Genomic DNA, 16,584 nt, shown 5'->3' with positions numbered 1-16,584 from the left:
CATGACGGGGTGAGCTCCCGTTGCTCTGGCCCTACTCCTGCCAACCTAGCAGTTCGAAAGCACGCCAGTGCACGTAGATAAATAGGTACCACTCTGGCGGGAAGGTAAACGCCGTTTCCGTGCGCTGATCTGGTTCACCAGAAGTAGCTTAGTCATGCTGGCTACATGACCCGAAAGCTGTATGCCGGCTCCCTTGGCCAGTAAAGCGAGATGAGCGCCGCAACCTCAGAGTCGTCTACAACTGGACCTGTCAGGGGTCCCTTTACCTAGATATGATTCTTCAAAGTAAATAAATATATACAACAACAATAACAGCTAAAGAATTGGAGCCTTGGTTTTCTACTGTTCCCAGATTAATATAACCTAAATTCCCCAAATGTCTGGGATAGCCAATAAAAGAATGGAAGACAACCTGTAGACTTAAAGCTCTTTTATTAACGGGAAAACAACTCCAAACCGGGTCGGTTTTCCCCTGCCCGGAACCTTTGTGCCAGACCTCGTGAGTGGGGAGGACCTCAATGGCGGCAGGACCGTTGTGCAATGCCGGAAGTGTCCCCTTCCGGAACGGAGAGACCTTGTGCGCTGCTGCACTTGGGAAGGTTCGCTGCGCTGAAGATCGGAGGAGAGGCATGTTGGGCCAGGTTGTCGCTTCTGGGGCGCTGAGCCTCCTTCGCAGCGGGGCAGGAAGCTCTTTACTTAGGTAGGGGGCAGGGTAGTTTTTTGTGTTGAATATATGCTATATGGTAATTTATGGACCTAATAGGTGTCTAAAGCCATTTGCACATAACAAAATATGTATTTTATCAAAGTAATTGTTGAACTGAAATGCAACTAAGAAGAAGTATATTAATAGTGAAATACGGTAATAATTAAGCCCTGACTTAAAATGATTGGGGGCCCATTACTTACATAGGAGCCTACACAACACAAAACGCTGTTGCTGTATGTTGGTTTTATTTTATTCGTTTTTTTATCTTATATATTGGAAATGTACATCCAGTTTTTTCCCCTTTACATTTTTTGGGGGCCCCAAGAGAGTGGGGCCCTAAGCTATAGTTTGTTTAGCTTACATATAAATCTGGCACTGGATGGGGGGCAGGATGGGAGGGCTGATCCATCCATCACCTGTCAAAAGGAAAATGTTTCCTCGTGTGTCTCCAGATACAGTACATAAAAGGTGTGCCTGCTAATATCAGGCCAAGAATCCGTGTAGACCAGTGTCCTCTTTCCAACATTGAGCTTGCAAGAAAATTAGTAGGTTTGTCATTCAAGCAGAGTAGACTGCACTGGGGCATGGAGGTGCCTTTTTAAAATGTTTTTTTTTAATTAAAAAAAATAGATCATTGTCTGAATCATTCAGGCTGGGATAGTACAGTCATTAGAGCATGAGGCTCTTGATCTCAGGGTTGAGGGTTCAAGCCCCATGTGAGGCTAAATATTTCTGCATTAAGGTAAAGGACCACTGGATGGTTAAGTCCAGTCAAAGGCGACTGTGGGGTTGCGGCGCTCATCTCACTTCAGGCAGAGGGATCCAGCGTTTGTCCGCATACAGCTTTTCTGGGTCATGTGCCCAGCATGACTAAAATGCTTCTGGTGCAACGGGACACCGTGATGGAGACCAGAGTGCACGGAAACACTATTTATTTACCTTCCCACCGCAGTGGTACCTATTTATCTACTTGCACTGGTGTGCTTTCAAACTGCTAGGTTGGCAGGAGTTGGGACAGAGCAACGGGAGCTCACTCCGTCATGGGAATTCGAACCGCCAACCTTCCGACCGGCAAGCCAAAGAGCCTCAGTGGTTTAGACCACAGCGCCATCTGCGTTCCTATTTTCTGTATTGCAGGGGCTTGGACTTGATGACCCTTGTGGTCCTTTCCAACTGAACGATTCTGAGATTCCATTCTATGGTTGCTATGTATTGACGGTTTCAAATACAGTACTTAGGTTGCTCCTGGGACATTGCCGTGCACTGGGCAAATGGTGAGACACCATTGCTTAGTCCAGCCCGCAGTGGCTATGTCAGACAAAAAAAGGGGGGGGGACACAACAAAACCTGATGGGCCCAATTCACAGTCCTTTATGCCTTAGCTTCAATAAGTTGGTTTGAAACATTTGCAAACAGGAGTGGAAGAAATGACCATCCAGAATCATAGAATCATAGAGTTGGAAGAGACCACAAGGGCCATCCAGTCCAACCCCCTGCCAAGCAGGAAACACCATCAAAGCATTCCTGACGTATGCCTGTCAAGCCTCTGCTTAAAGACCTCCAAAGAAGGAGACTCCACCACACTCCTTGGTAGCAAATTCCACTGCCGAACAGCTCTTACTGTCAGGAAGTTCTTCCTAATGTTTAGGTGGAATCTTCTTTCATGTAGTTGTCGTTGCCCTCTTCTGGACACGTTCCAGCTTGTCAATATCCTTCTTGAACTGTGGTGCCCAGAACTGGACACAGTACTCCAGGTGAGGTCTGACCAGAGCAGAATACAGTGGTACTATTATTTCCCTAGATCTAGATGCTATAGTCCTATTGATGAAGCCCAGAATTGCATTGGCTTTTTTAGCTGCTGCATCACACTGCTGACTCATGTGAAGTGAAGAAGGGTTTGCAGTTGGGTTTGTCACTGGAAGTTGCCCACGATTGGGGCACTAGGGGCACAAAGAAGGTATAGAGGAGGCCAAGCTGGATTTAAATGGGGTGTTGGGTGATGCCTGTAATCTTTGCTTTTGGGTGTGATATATTAATATGGGAATGAATGTAATATTGCTTATTTCTTAGTTCTCAGCTAATCTGGAATGTTCAAGGTCGAGCGAACCACTGGCAGTCTTCACTTCTTGGATTGAGGGCAGCACTACCTATGAGGTAAAACCCAAGTCAGCTTTGACCATATAGTTACACAACAAGCCTGTGAGAGTGAGTGCGACTGGCCCAAGGTCACCAGTAAGCTTTGTAGCTGAGTGGGGATCTGAATCCAGGTCACCAGGTTTCGAGCCCCATGTTGGGCAAATAGATTCCTACATTGCAGGGGGGTTCTAAGGCTAAAATCTTAGTCACATTTACCTGGGAGTCAACCCAGCTGAATACCGCAAGACTTATTTTTAAAGAAACGTGTAGCATTGTGCATTTAAGAAGAGTTCTGTGTATTTCATGGGTGATCCAATAAAACAGGGACGGGGAACCTGTTGCCTCTCCAGATGTAGTTGGACTCCCAACTCCCATCCAACATGGCCAGTGGACAGAGATGATGGGAGTTGTAGTCCAATGTCTGGAAGGATACAGGCTCACCAATCCTGCAATCTAACGTATAGTTTGAAATGTTTTCGGCCCAGCCTGTTTTTGAAACCATCAAGGTAATCGTTCAGAGGCATTGTTGGTATGTAGTATATAGTAGGCCTGAGTGATAATGTTGCATGCCTATAATTGCTGATAAGAACTCTTTGAATTGTTTTTCTCTCCCCATTAGAGCAGAACCAAGGAAGAAGAAGAAGGTGGATCCAAAGAGAGAGATAGCCATGAGAGAGCGGTTGAGGAAGAAAATAAAAAAATTACAAAAAGCCCCTCACGAACTAATTCCTATTGAAGACTTTATAACACCGTTCAGATTTCTAGATGAGAAAAGGTAATTATCAGGGATTCCCATGCATACAGTGTGGCTGCAATATATTTTGCATGGTTTGCAAAGCAGATTTCCAGTATTTTGTTCTCTGTAAGGGAAGTGATTCTGGAGTATGAGTATTAATCTGATTTAGTTACGTGAAAAAACTAAATTGTGTGCATGATTGAAAGAGGGGGCAGTTTATACTTTGGCTGCATTTGGGCAATCATATTTCAATTCAATAAGCCAAGTATTTTCCTTGCATACACGGACCCTTCTCTCATCCGTTTGCATGATACACCCTTTATGGGGCATGTCTCAGTGAATGGCAGTGGCATCCAACTAACCATTGTTTCTGTGTCCAGTTCTGGGCGTCACAATTTAAGGGGGATACTGACAAGCTGGAACATGTGCAGAGGAGGGCAACCAAGATTATAAAGGGTCTGGAAACCAAGCCTTTAATAGCTGAGGGAGTTGGATATGTTTAGTCTGGAAGAGACTTAGAGAATATACGATAGCTGTCTTCAAATATCTGAAGGGCTGTCACATAGAAGATGGAGCAAGCTTATTTTCTCCAGCTTCAGAGGTAGGACCCAAAACAATGACTTCAAGTGACAAGAAAGGAGATTCTGACTAAACATCAGGAAGAACTTTCAGATGATAAGAGCTGTTTGACAGTGGAACAGATTCCCACGAGAACTGAAGAACTCTCCTTCCTTGGAGGTTTTAAGCAGATGGCTGGCAATCTGTGATGCATTAGTTGAGATTCCTGCATTGCAGGAGGTTGGACTAGATGACCCTTGGGGTACCTTCCAACTCTACAATTCTATGATTCCCATTTCATCCAGACTAGGGACATAGGTGGTTATTAGCCTTGGAACAAGCCAGAATTTTAAATCACGGTTTGAAGGAGGTTTAAGATCGTGGCTTGTTCTGAAGCTGGTAAACCTATTTTCCTAAGTTCAGACAAAAAAGGAAACCATGAGTAATTGGATATTTCTTTATTACATTGAGGTCTGTTGTCCAGGAAGGAGAAGAAGGGGTTGTATGCATAATCAAAATACTTGTAGTTCATAATATGGGATATGTTTGTCCAAATGAAGCCAGTGCTAGCTTGAGACTAATGTATCTGAGTTCAGTTCAACTTCTGATTCATTGACATGTTCAAGAAGAGGACTGGATATTAAATAGCACTGAAAGTTTCAGCAATCAGTAGCTATTTTCATGTGAAGACAAAATATGGTGAATATAGCATGCTGCCTGTCTCAGACCCTTGGTCCATCTGTCTTAGAATTGTCTATGCTTACTGGTAACAGCTCACTTCACATCTTTCCCTGCCCTACATGGAGATGTCTGGGATTGAAATGGGGAACATCTGTGTGCAGAGCAAGTACTTTTTCATACAAATTCCTTATTAATGATATGGGTTTCCTTGCTTCAGGATTACAGTTCTGTGTGGTTTAAGTCAGTGTTTCCCAACCTTGTGCCTCCAGCTGTTTTCGGACTACAATTCCCATCATTCCTGACCACTGGTCTTGCTAGCTCGGGATTATGGGAGTTGTAGTCCCAAAACATCTGGAGGCACAAGGTTGGGAAACACTGGTTTAAGTAACTTAAAGATAGTTGATGCCTCCAAATTACCGGTACACAGATCAGCCAAAGGGTATTTGTTAAGGCAAAAGAATTATTAGACACTGATGTTGCTCAGCTTTAATATAACAGAAATATTTCACAATAAAGTCAAGAACCCAGAGCTGCAATGCGGCACAATGGACCTGATAACCACACAGGCACACTTCTAAAATTGCTTCTTTTCCAGAGCTTCAAGAGCTTAAGAAATTTTAGCTCTCGTAGTTTCACCTTCTGAAACAAGGATTAACAGCTCAGGAACTTGTGCAGGTCTTGTAAAAAATATATATCTTCCAACTGATTGGCCCCAAGTATGTAACTGTGTTTTGTTTTTCTCTTTTAGGGTGCGAGACACCCCTCCACTCTCCCCTGAGGAAAGCGAAAGGCGAGCTCTGCTTCTGAAGAAGTGGTCATTTTACAGGCAAAAGCAGCACGAGGCAGAGGAAGGTACAATCAAATCCCTTGTGGATGCCCAGGAGGCAGCGTTAAAAGAACTGCGCCTTGAATCAGAGGAACTGTACGAGGCAGCAATTCAGCGAGATGATGGGCTCTTCCCTTTTGAGAGGCAGGAGCTTATGCACTCACCACCACTGCCTAAGTATGACGCTCCCGAAGGAAAATGTGTTGACATCACCAAAGTATATACACAGTGATTCGGAAACGTTGCCAAGGAACTACTGGAAGATTCAGCAAATGCAAAACACAGTAGCATGAACAATGTGTGGTCATTCATTACTTCTGAATTACCAGAAACGAATAGAACACATCACAAGAGCAAGCCTCCCTTTTAGAATAGGGTACATTCTAGACATCCACTATCCTTTCCTCTTTGTGCAAAGAATATGTGACATAAACAACATTTTTATGATGATTTCCCCCCCGCCATTTTTTCCTGATTAGTAGCCAACTTCTGGTCTGCCAGTTGTTGTGTGGAGTACAACTCCCATCGTTCCTCACTGTTGGTTATGCTGTTTGGGGCTGATGGAAATTGATTGGTTAAGCCACCTTTGTTCTGAGCACCAGCTTGAACAGAATTTGTTCATCTAGGATATGTTACTGCGTCTGGGTCTACATTCTAAGGAAAGCTATGCGAGAAGGAGTGAAGGGTTCTTTCCAGCTTTTCATAGCAACCCCTCTTGAGCCCTAGTGGGTAGGGCTGCTCCCCACAACAAGGACTCTGGGAATTGCAAAGATGGAGAGGTCAGAAGATTGTACATCCCATGGGGTTGCCAACCGTTGAGAGTGTGCTGGGGACACTAGTCCCCAAACAGCTGCCACAGGAGGGTGGCCTAACACATGGTAGGCATATATTGGTGAAGCTTTCCCCATAATTGTATTTCCTACGAGAAGATGCTTAACCAACCTCTTGTATGTTATGTAGAAAATAGGCAGCAAACGCGCATTAAGAGCAAGAGGGAAACAGCAGTTCTTTAGGGCCTTGGGATTCCTATCACTTGCGGTCCAAACAACTCACTCACCAATCACAGCTCTGATCATTCATTGTCTAAAAACACAGACAGGCATGAACAACCAGGCTCCCTCATTTCACAAAAATCCATTGGAAGGATTTCTGCACATTTTGCTTCATAACTTTCTAGGAAGGCTAGAGACCTTTTCAAAAATGAAAACTCGCGAGCCTGTGGTTCATGTCAAGGTGACAAATGAAGGTCTTCCCCAGCTCCCCCAGCACCAGGTTAGCAGCCCCTGCTTTATCACATATTCAGAACGTATGTGCTGCATTTGTAGTACAGTCAAACCTCGGTTGTCGAACGTAATCCGTTCCGGAAGACCGTTCGACTTCTGAAAGGTTCGACAACCGAGGATCAAAGGGCTGTTGGCAAAGTCAATGGAGAGAAAAGAAAAAAAATCCCCGGAAGCCGTTCAGCTTCCAAAAACCATTTGAAAACCAGAGCAGTTACTTCCGGGTTTTCGGCGTTTGGGAGCCAAAATGTTCCAAAACGGAGGTGTTTTGGAGCCGAGGTTTGACTGTACACAAGAACTTCTAAACCACCTCCACTCGTCGTGTAGAAATCTACAGGATCGTGTCCATTGTAGTTCTGTCCTGAAAGTCACTTAGTGGTATTCTGACGGTACTGTTTAGAACATTGTTGTGTGAGGGAAAACACAAAGGGTGCTAGAGGACAGCTCACAACATTGGATAAAGCCCATTTGCCATGACAGTTAAATGGTACATTCACATTCGGAGACAATATACCTCTTAACTAGCAAGTATGGGGACTTGTAACAGTGTTATCTCCCCAAAATTATCTCTTTAACACACTGTTTACTAAATGGTTCAGAACAGATTGTACTTAAAAATAAATAAATTGAGCACCACTATAGCGAAGCATATGGTTGCTGGGAGCATGGGTTTATGGCTGAGAACTCTTCTATACAGCACAGTGTTAGGATTCCATAGAAGTCATCGCCCAGAAGTCCAGCACCTGGTATTCCAGGGCTTCATCATTTGGGTTTGTCTTCATCCAGAGGCAGATACCAGTTTATGGGAGGGCCTTTCCTCAAGTCCCACACCGGAGCATACTTCTTCTTCTCCATAATCCGCTCTCTTTCGCTCTTGCATAGGGAGTCCTGGAAAAAGACAGAATCATCAATAATAATAATAATAATAATAATAATAATAATAATAACAACTATTATTCATACAATGCCCTCAGTGAGCATGGTGCTATGCAGAACAGAAGATCTCGGGTTCAAACTGGGGTCTCCAGGTAGGGCTTGAAACAACTGTGAAATCCTGGAGAGCTGGATACGCATCTCAGGGTAGGCGTTCCTGACCCAGGCAGGCCAATGGTCCCAGCTGGTAAAAGAAAGCTTTGTCTGCAATCTTAGAATTGTCAGGGGCCACGAGCATCGTCTAGTCCAACCCCCTGCAATGTAGGAAACCTTTGCCCTAAATGGGACTTGAACCCATTGAACAATGAGATCCAGAGTCTCATGCTCTACCAACTGAGCCATCTTGTAGGTCATGCATGGCTCACTGGTAGAACACCTGCTTTGGGTGCAGAAGGTCTCAGCTTCAACCTCCAGATAGGACTGGGAAAGACTGGAATACCGGAGCTGCTGCCAGTGCAGACAGTACTGATTGATGGACCAATGGTCTGACTCAGTGTAAGGCAGCTTTCTATGTCCCTCGGTATTAAGAGAAGGATGCCTGCAAAATGTCCCAGGTTCAATCCCCAGCATCTCCAGGTAAGGGTTAGGGAAAAGCACCTGTGTGAAATGGTGGGGAGCAGCTGCCAATCAGTGTTGATGTACATCAGGGATGGGCTTGTGGTAGATGGAGTGGGGGCATCTACTGGTTAAATATCTGGGTTATCGGTAGATCAGTAAGGGGTTCCGACTCCCCATAGTAACAACAAAAACCCAATTTTGGTTAGTGATTTTATACTTGTAAACCGTTTAGAAGCTGCCTTGGCAATTTAGTGGTACTGTATATAAAAGAACTAATAAACAACAATAATAGTTGATAAAAAAAGTTATGCTGCTACAATAAAGCAAACTTGGGGGTAACAAGACATGAGATTGTGTGCAAAAGTAGTTCTGGTATTGAAAATAAGGGTTGTATCCAGCTAGTTCTGCAGGTGTGGGTGAGCTTTGGCCCTCCAGATCTTGCTGAACTACAACCCCCACCATCCCTGGCCATTGCCCATGCTTGCTGGGGCTGACGGGAGTTGTTCAGCAACACTGGGGAGCCAAAGGTTCCTCGCACCCGTTCTACTCATTTCAGTACAACCACGGAAATTAATCCAAGTTCATTATGTCTGTTAAACTTGAATGAGTATGCTGAGGATGGATAACACGGGAGTACAGAGAACCAAATATATTTAGCATTTCTGTTGTGCTTAGGTTAGGACATACAGACAACGACCATTTTGCATGCATTCCAGGCATGCGCCCGCCTGATCAGACCCGGACGGGGTGGGTTTGCACTACACTGTAGCGTGCAATGACACAAAATGCAACTCCAGCAGAAATTGGGGGTTGCCTGTATTGCAAAACCAGTTTGTACTCACCATCATTACGAACCACACGATAGGCTGCAACCAATGCCAGTCCTACTCATAACAGACCCAGTGGCATTAAGAAATACACCCACTCTATGCTCATCAATTTCTGTTTCCTTACTCTGTGTGGGATTGAGTTGAACCATTGTTTGAGAGCAGCAGGCAAACCACTGTTTTGAACACTCTATTATTTAGTTTTGATGGTGTGTTATTTGCACCTGGCTCTAGTTCAGGCACCCCCAAACTGCGGCCCTCCAGATGTTTTGGCCTACAACTCCCATGATCCCTAGCTAACAGGACCAGTGGTCAGGGAAGATGGGAATTGTAGTCCAAAACATCTGGAGGGCCCGCTGCGCCCCAAAGAACCCCGGGTCGAGTGTCCCGGGGACGAAATTGCTCAGCAGAGCTCCAATCCGGACTCCCCAACTCTCCGGTAATCTCTAATAAGAACCCCGGAGCGAGAAGGGTGGTAGTCGCGGGGGCCATCTTGAGCGACAGCGTTACCCTAGTGGAGTGAAGCTCCGAGCTGGAGGCGGAGAGCGCTGGATACCTCCAAAGAACAAGCTGGAAAAAAGACTGTGAGTAGGCTTCCGGATTCAGCGCCAGCGCCGATCGGCGGGGTCTCGTCTCGTCTCCGAGACGGCCCGTCCCTGCTAGGAGTGGGGAGGGCAGCGAGAGCGACGCTGCGCCCCTTAGAACCTCGGGAAGGGCGTCCCGGGGGCAATTTGCTCGGCACAGCCCAAATCCGGACTCCCCAACTCTTCGGTTAGCTCTAATAAGAGCCCCGGAGCGAGGAGGGTAGAAGTCGCGGGGGCCATTTTGAGCGGCAACGTTATTCTAGCAGGGAGAAGCTTCGAGCCGAAGGCGGAGAGCGCTGGATTCTTCCGAAAATAAAACGATTGGAAAAGATTGTAAGTAACCTCACGATTTGGATTATAAAACAATTTGGATCTGGGAGAGAGGGGAGAAAAGAGGAAGCCACCCCCCCCCACGGCAACAAAAGAGACAGTAAATAGAAACCCGAAGCCACAAACAGAAGATTTACAATTCAAAGGATCCCTCAAAGGCATCAAAGAGAATCTCCCCTTTGATGCAGGGTGAGAAGGGGAGAGAGACTGTGGTTTATGACTGCCCTGCAGCAAGAGGTAAAGGCTGAGAAAAATCTTTCTTTTCCTCGGGAGCCGGCAGCCCAGGCAACCCAGTGAGTTGATCAGGATTTATGAGTCAATTTTTATTTCATTTTGTATTTCTGGACTTTGTGGAATTTCTTTTCTGGTTTAAATGTTTGTGAAATGTGAGTTCGAACTGTATTGTTAATAAGACTTGAAGAATGCAGCCAGCTTGTTAAAATGGAGTCGAGAAAATAAACTGTGATCATATTCCACCCCACGTGACAAGTTTTGACCTTGGCAGGATTGAATTATGTCAACAAAAAAGTGTTCCCCTGAGTTCCAGCGGTCTGTTTTGACCTTAATGTGGGAAACAAGAATAGTGCTATGTCAAGAGGAGACACGACGGCAAGAGTTACAGGGAAAATTTCAGATGGTGATGGCAGAATATGATTTTTTAGGAGATGAAGCTTTTGACACTGAAAAAGATGAATGTGAGAATGACAATGATGATGACTGTGATTTGGAAGGAAAAGATGAAGATGAGGACTGTGATGATTTAACACAAAATGAAGCACACCACGGAAAAAATGATGACTTTACTCTACAAAAAGTTGGATGGAGTGCCCCGCTTTTGAGGGGGGCACGATTGGTATTATTGGAACTCCAGAACGCCCACAGGGAAGAAGGAAAAAATATGCAGAGAAGAGAAGAAATTCAGGGGCCCTGTATGGTGGCCTGGATGGCAAAAGACTGTAAACAGGGGGTGGGGTGAAGGGAAAGTGATGTTGTGATTACATGGATGGATTAACAGGTTTATAACTGGTCTGCTGATTATGGAATTTGCTGGATTGGGGGGGTGGAGCCGGTAATCGGGGATGTAAGTTTAAGTTGAGAATAGTTATAGTTTTAAAAGTGAATGGATTTTGGAAAATGTGAAAATATGGAGGCTTATAGAGGGAGAAAAAATTAGGCACGGGAAGATAAAATGGGAGTTTGATTTTTCAGTGATTTGAAGTTGTATAAGATACAAAGGTGTATTTCTATAAACTAAGAAACTGTTGCAGATGATAAAAAAGGGATGAAAACCGGGGAAGGGGGGGGGAAGCCCACAAAATATGGTTTTAAAATCATGAATGTAAGAAAAAATTTTCTGTTTTGTATTGTTTTTTTCTCTTTTTTTGCCCTTTCTTTTTTTTCTTTTTTCCTATTTCTATTTTTCTCTTTTTTTTTTGGTATGACAATAGATGGTTGGATGGATGGCCTCCTGCGTACTGCCCTGGTTTGCTGGAGCTCCCTGGTGGCAGGGGGGGGCTTTGGGGTCAGGGGAGGGGGAGGAGGACAGAAATCCAAGCATAAAATGGAACATCTCTGACTGTTCACATACATGGGATACTTCTGTGGCAGGGGAGGACCCATGTGGGTGGGTAGGAAGGAGGTGGAAAAGGTGTTTATGTATGTACCGTTTTTGTTTTTTTTTGTTTTTTTGTATTCTGTAAAATTAATAAAAAGTATGTTTAAAAAAAAAAAGGAAAAAAGACTGTGAGTAAAGGATTTAAAAGCATTTTATTAGATGATAATTTGGAAATGGGAGAGAGAGAGAAAACGGAAGCCACCTCCTCCCACTGGTAGTTTTAAGAAGCAGTTAATAAAAGTACCCGAAGCCGAGATCAGAATTTTCTTTTTAATATAAAGATATCTCCAAGGACTTAAAAAAGATTCTCCCCTGGAAGCAGGGTAAAAGGGGAGAAGGATTGGTGATTAAAATTCCCTGCAAAGAGAGGAATCAGAATTGGGAAAAGCCTATTTCTTCCCTGGAGCCGGCAGCCCTGACAGATCAGCGAGTTTATTAGGATATTATATAGGAAAAGAAGGAAAAGAGATCTTGACTTTCTGGAATTTATATGTTAAATATTTGCATAGAATTTAGTGTAACAGGACTTTGAGAAAATACATTGCAGCCAGTTTTGTGAAAATGCGGTTGGGGAAATAAGTAGCGACCATTTCCCGTCCCCCAAGACAAGTTTTGACCTTGAAAGGACTGGAAAATGTCAACAAAAGTGTATCCACCTGGGTTTCAGCAAAATGTTTTGAGAAGCCTGTGGGAACTGAAAATTGGAATGTATCATGACGGAATACAACTGCAAGAAATAAAGCAGCAACTACAGATGGAGGACACTAATGATGGAATACCAGACGAAGACAGTACAGAAATTGAATCGAAAGACAGTGACAGTGATAGTGTAAACCAAAATGAAGTCCACCACGAAGGAAAAGAGGAATACGTACAACAAGAAGGCCTGAGGAATATCCCTCTTATGTGGAGGGAAGGACAGGAACTTGTAGGAATGCAGAACACCAACAAGGAAAAGGACGTTCAAAGAAGCGGAAAAATCCAGGGGGGGGGCACGGCACAATGATAGCTGGGTTGTAAAACATTGGAGAAAGGGGGTGGGATGAAGGGAGAATGGACATTTGATTACTAGGACTGATTAAAAGGACTGAAAACTGGACTGACGATTATGGAACTTGCTGGAATGGAAGGGGTTAGCTGGGAATAGGGGAAGAGAAGGAATATTAGAGGATAGTCATATAGTGAATTAAAATTGGGAATGAAAAAATGGTTTAAAAGTTATGGAGGTTTTTGGAGGAAAAAATAGGCAAGGGAAGAAAGTAGATTTTGAATAGGTTGAATTAAGATATGTTATGAAAATGATAATATTAAATTTAGAATGTTGTAAGAAGTCATAAGAAAAAGGATTAGTATATTTAAAATAAGGTTAGAAAAATTGGCCCAAAAAAGGGGGACAATGATAAGAAAACTGTTAAAGGAGAATTAAAAATGAAGACCAGGGAAGGGGGGAAGTAGGGGAAGCCTTCAAAATAATGTTTATGGATAATGAATGGATATGGTATATTTCTTCTTTTTTTCTGTTTTTACTTTTCTGTTTTTTTTTCTTTTCCTTTTTTCATTTTTTGTGGGGAGGCGGGGCTTTTCTTTTTTATAAGATATGTATAGATAGATAGTTGGGTGGAGACCCTCCTTTATCTTCCCTCGCCATCCTAGAGCTTCCTGGTGGCAGGAGGGGGCTCGGGGGAGGGGGAGAGAGGGAGGAGGGGACAAACCCAATTATAAAATGGACCACCTTCAACTATCCCCTTTGCATGGGACTCTCTCGTGGCAGGAGAGGGCTTGTGGGGGGGGGGTAGAAGAAGGGGGAGAATATGTTATGTATATCTTGCTTTATTGTGTAAAATTAATAAAAAATATTTTTTAAAAAACAAAACATCTGGAGGGCTGAGGTTTGGGGATGCCTGCTCTAGTTGCTCAATCCTGAGGTTACGGGGGGGGGGGGGAAGCAACGTAGATCTGACACATCTGAAATCTGCCCACCCTACAGAAGACTAGTCTGAGCTAGATACATTGATGGTTGAGTAAAAGGCAGCTTCCTATGAATGGATTTTTCCATTGTTACAAACCCGCGCTTTGTCCCTTGGCATACCTTAGCCTTTGAACTTTTTGTCTTCTCCCATGCTTTACAGTTCTCATAATCTCTCTTCCACTGCTTACAGGAAGGTGCTTCCCCATAGGTATAGTAGTAATGGAACAGATTTGGGATGCTCTTGCAATGTTTCCATTCAGACCAGTAGTCATCGCAGGCTCGTGGGGGCTGCCAAACAAACACACAAAATGTATAAGCAAGGAATCAACCCTCGTCTACAGGACAGAGAGGACCAAAGAACCTCCAACAAAATGTTGCAGTGCAAAGTGCTCTTCTGTTCCAGGTGCCTTCCCAGACCCGCTCAAAGAGGTGGTTATTAAACCGCTTCTTAAAAAAAAAATCTTTGGACCTGGCCTTCATGGCCAACTATCACCCAGTCTCAAATTTTCCATTCTTGGGCAAGGCGATTGAGCACATGGTCGTTGAACAACTCCAGACACACCTGGAGGATGCAAACCATTTGGATCCCTTCCAATCGGGATTCAGGCCTCATCATGGGACTGAAACTGCCTTGGTCACGATGGTTGATGATCTCTGGCAGGCCAGGGACTGAGATGAAAGCTGTTCCCTGGTCCTGCTGGGATCTCTCAGCGGCCTTTGACACCATTGATCATGACATCCTTATGGACTGTCTGAAGGAGTTGGGAGCTGGGGGCACTGTTATACAGTGGTCCCGCAACTTCCTCCTGGGCCATGCCCAGGAAGTGGTGTTGGGAAGGTGAGTGTTTGGACCCCTGGGCTTTCATTTGTGGGGTGCCTTGGGGTTCTGTCCTCTCCCCCATGCTTTTTAACATCTACATGAAGCTGCTGGGAGAGATAACCAGGGGGTTTGGGCTGGGTGTTCATCAGTATGTGGATGATACCCAGCTCTACCTCTCCTTCAAATCAGAACCAGTGGAGGCAGTGAATGTCCTGTGTGAGTGTCTGAAGTGGTTGGTGGGTGAATGCCAGCTAACAGATTGATGTTGAATCCTGACAAGACAAGAAGTACTGTTCTTGGGGACAGGGGGCGGACCCTTGGTCCTGAACGGGGTAACCATGTCCCTGAAAACCAGGTGCACAGCCTGGGAGTCACTGGACTCACAGCTGTCCATGGAGGTGCAGGTCAATTCTGTGTCCACAGCAGCTGTTTACCAGCTCCATCTGGTATGCAGGCCGAGACCCTATCTGCCCACAGACTGTCTTGCCAGAGTGGCGCATGTTCTGGTTATCTCCCGCTTGGAATACTGCAATGAGCTCTACATGGGGCTACCTTTGAGGGTGACCCGGAAACAACTAATAAAGAATGCGGCAGCTAGACTGGTGACTGTGAGTGGCTGCCGAGACCATATAACACCGGTCCTAAAGGATCTTCACTGGCTCCCAATAAATTTCTGAGCACAATTCAAAGTGTTGGTGCTGAACTTTAAAACCCTGAATGGCCTCAGCCCAGTATACCTGAAAGAGCGTCTCCACCTCCATCATTCAGACAAGACACTAAGGTCCTCCGCTGAGGGTCTTCTGGCGGTTCCCTCACTGCGAGAAGTGAGGCTATAGTATAGGGAACCAGGCAGAGGGCCTTCTTGATAGTAGCACCCGCCCTGTGGAAAACCCTCCCTTCAGATGTCAAGGAAATAAACAACAAGCTGACTTTTAGAAAACATCTGAAGGCAGCCTTGTTTAGGGAAGTTTGTAAGGATTGCTGTTTTTATTATGTTTTCAGATATGTTGTAAGCCGTCCAGAGTGGCTGGGGAAATCCAGCCAGACGGGTGGGGCATAATAATAATAATAATAATAATAATAATAATACAGTAATAGGAATTGTAGTCCAAAAGCAGCTGGAGAAACACTGCTCTAACCCAGCTCTTCTCAGCCCCAGTTGTTGTTGAACAACTCCCACCCTCCCTGCTAGCAAGGGGTGATGGGAGTTGTAGTCCCAGAACACCTGGATGGCGCTATAAGGGACCTATTCGACTCATATACCTGTACAGTATTAGGCACAAGGAATTCTGCAGCCTGCACACCTTCTGCCACAAAAGATCAGTCTTTTGAGGCTTATAAAAGGCTTACACACAACTGTGTCTCTTGAAGGCTTTTTAAGGCAGCCTTCCTATTCTGAGCCCCACATTATCCCCCTCCCCGTCCCCCGCTTACCCTCCAGGTATCGCTGTCAGCCATGCTGCTCCCTGCTCCGTCCATCCCTCCCTCCCTCTCCGTAAAGAGGCGGGGCTTTGTGACGGATTGACCCAGCCGCGCTACCGTCCGCAAGCCAAGAAGCAGCCGAAGTCAAAGAGGTAAAGCCCCAGCGGTTGGCTTAGAGACGACTTCCGGCTCTAGTTTGCGGCAGTTTGGAGAAGGCTCCGCCATGTGGGGGGTTTCAGAGTGGCGGGGAAAGGCGGATTAGGGGGATAATTGGGCAAGGGGAGAAAACACTTTCCCTACCCACCCAGTGCTTTTGAAATAATAATAATATTATTATTATAATAATGATGATAATAATAATAATAATAATATTTATAGAGCGCTTTTCCGAAGCGTTCAAAGCGCTTTACATTACCTTGAAATCCTTACAACATCCCTGTAAGGTAGGCCAGTACTGTTATTCCCAAAATTAGAGGGGGGAAAGAGGGCTTCCAAGAACTGAGAGACAGCAGCTTACCAAACGCCAATCAGCAAATTCGTAGCTCAGCTGAGATTTGAACTGGGGCCTTCTGGCTCATAGCTCATGCTCTGAACCATTCT

At 44.9% G+C, this 16,584-nt stretch overlaps 2 protein-coding genes across 3 annotated transcripts; one reads left to right on the top strand and one right to left on the bottom strand.

The window, feature by feature from the left end:
* Positions 1 to 566: 566 nt before the first annotated feature.
* On the top strand, positions 567 to 6,094 carry MRPL40 (mitochondrial ribosomal protein L40). The gene is made up of 4 exons (XM_035098973.2): positions 567 to 700; positions 2,780 to 2,863; positions 3,465 to 3,620; positions 5,569 to 6,094. Exons 1-4 carry the CDS (start codon positions 630 to 632, stop codon positions 5,876 to 5,878), a joined length of 621 nt encoding a protein of 206 aa, XP_034954864.1. The 5' UTR covers positions 567 to 629; the 3' UTR covers positions 5,879 to 6,094.
* Positions 6,095 to 6,146: 52 nt separating this feature from the next.
* Positions 6,147 to 16,306, bottom strand: C17H22orf39 (chromosome 17 C22orf39 homolog). 2 transcript variants are annotated; one of them, XM_035098974.2, is made up of 3 exons: positions 15,997 to 16,306; positions 13,863 to 14,030; positions 6,147 to 7,814 (listed from the first exon to the last, which is right to left on the bottom strand). In XM_035098974.2, exons 1-3 carry the CDS (start codon positions 16,039 to 16,041, stop codon positions 7,689 to 7,691), a joined length of 339 nt encoding a protein of 112 aa, XP_034954865.1. In that variant the 5' UTR covers positions 16,042 to 16,306; the 3' UTR covers positions 6,147 to 7,688. The 2 variants fall into 2 exon arrangements, with proteins under 2 accessions (XP_034954865.1, XP_034954866.1); XM_035098975.2 differs by lacking the exon at positions 15,997 to 16,306 and adding an exon at positions 15,300 to 15,561.
* Between the last annotated feature and the right edge of the window lie 278 nt (positions 16,307 to 16,584).

Source organism: Zootoca vivipara, chromosome 17, assembly GCF_963506605.1.
Source record: "Zootoca vivipara chromosome 17, rZooViv1.1, whole genome shotgun sequence".
Lineage (NCBI taxonomy): Eukaryota > Metazoa > Chordata > Lepidosauria > Squamata > Lacertidae > Zootoca > Zootoca vivipara.
The sequence above is the reverse complement of the archived record's forward strand: the minus strand, read 5'-3'. Positions and strand labels throughout refer to the sequence as shown.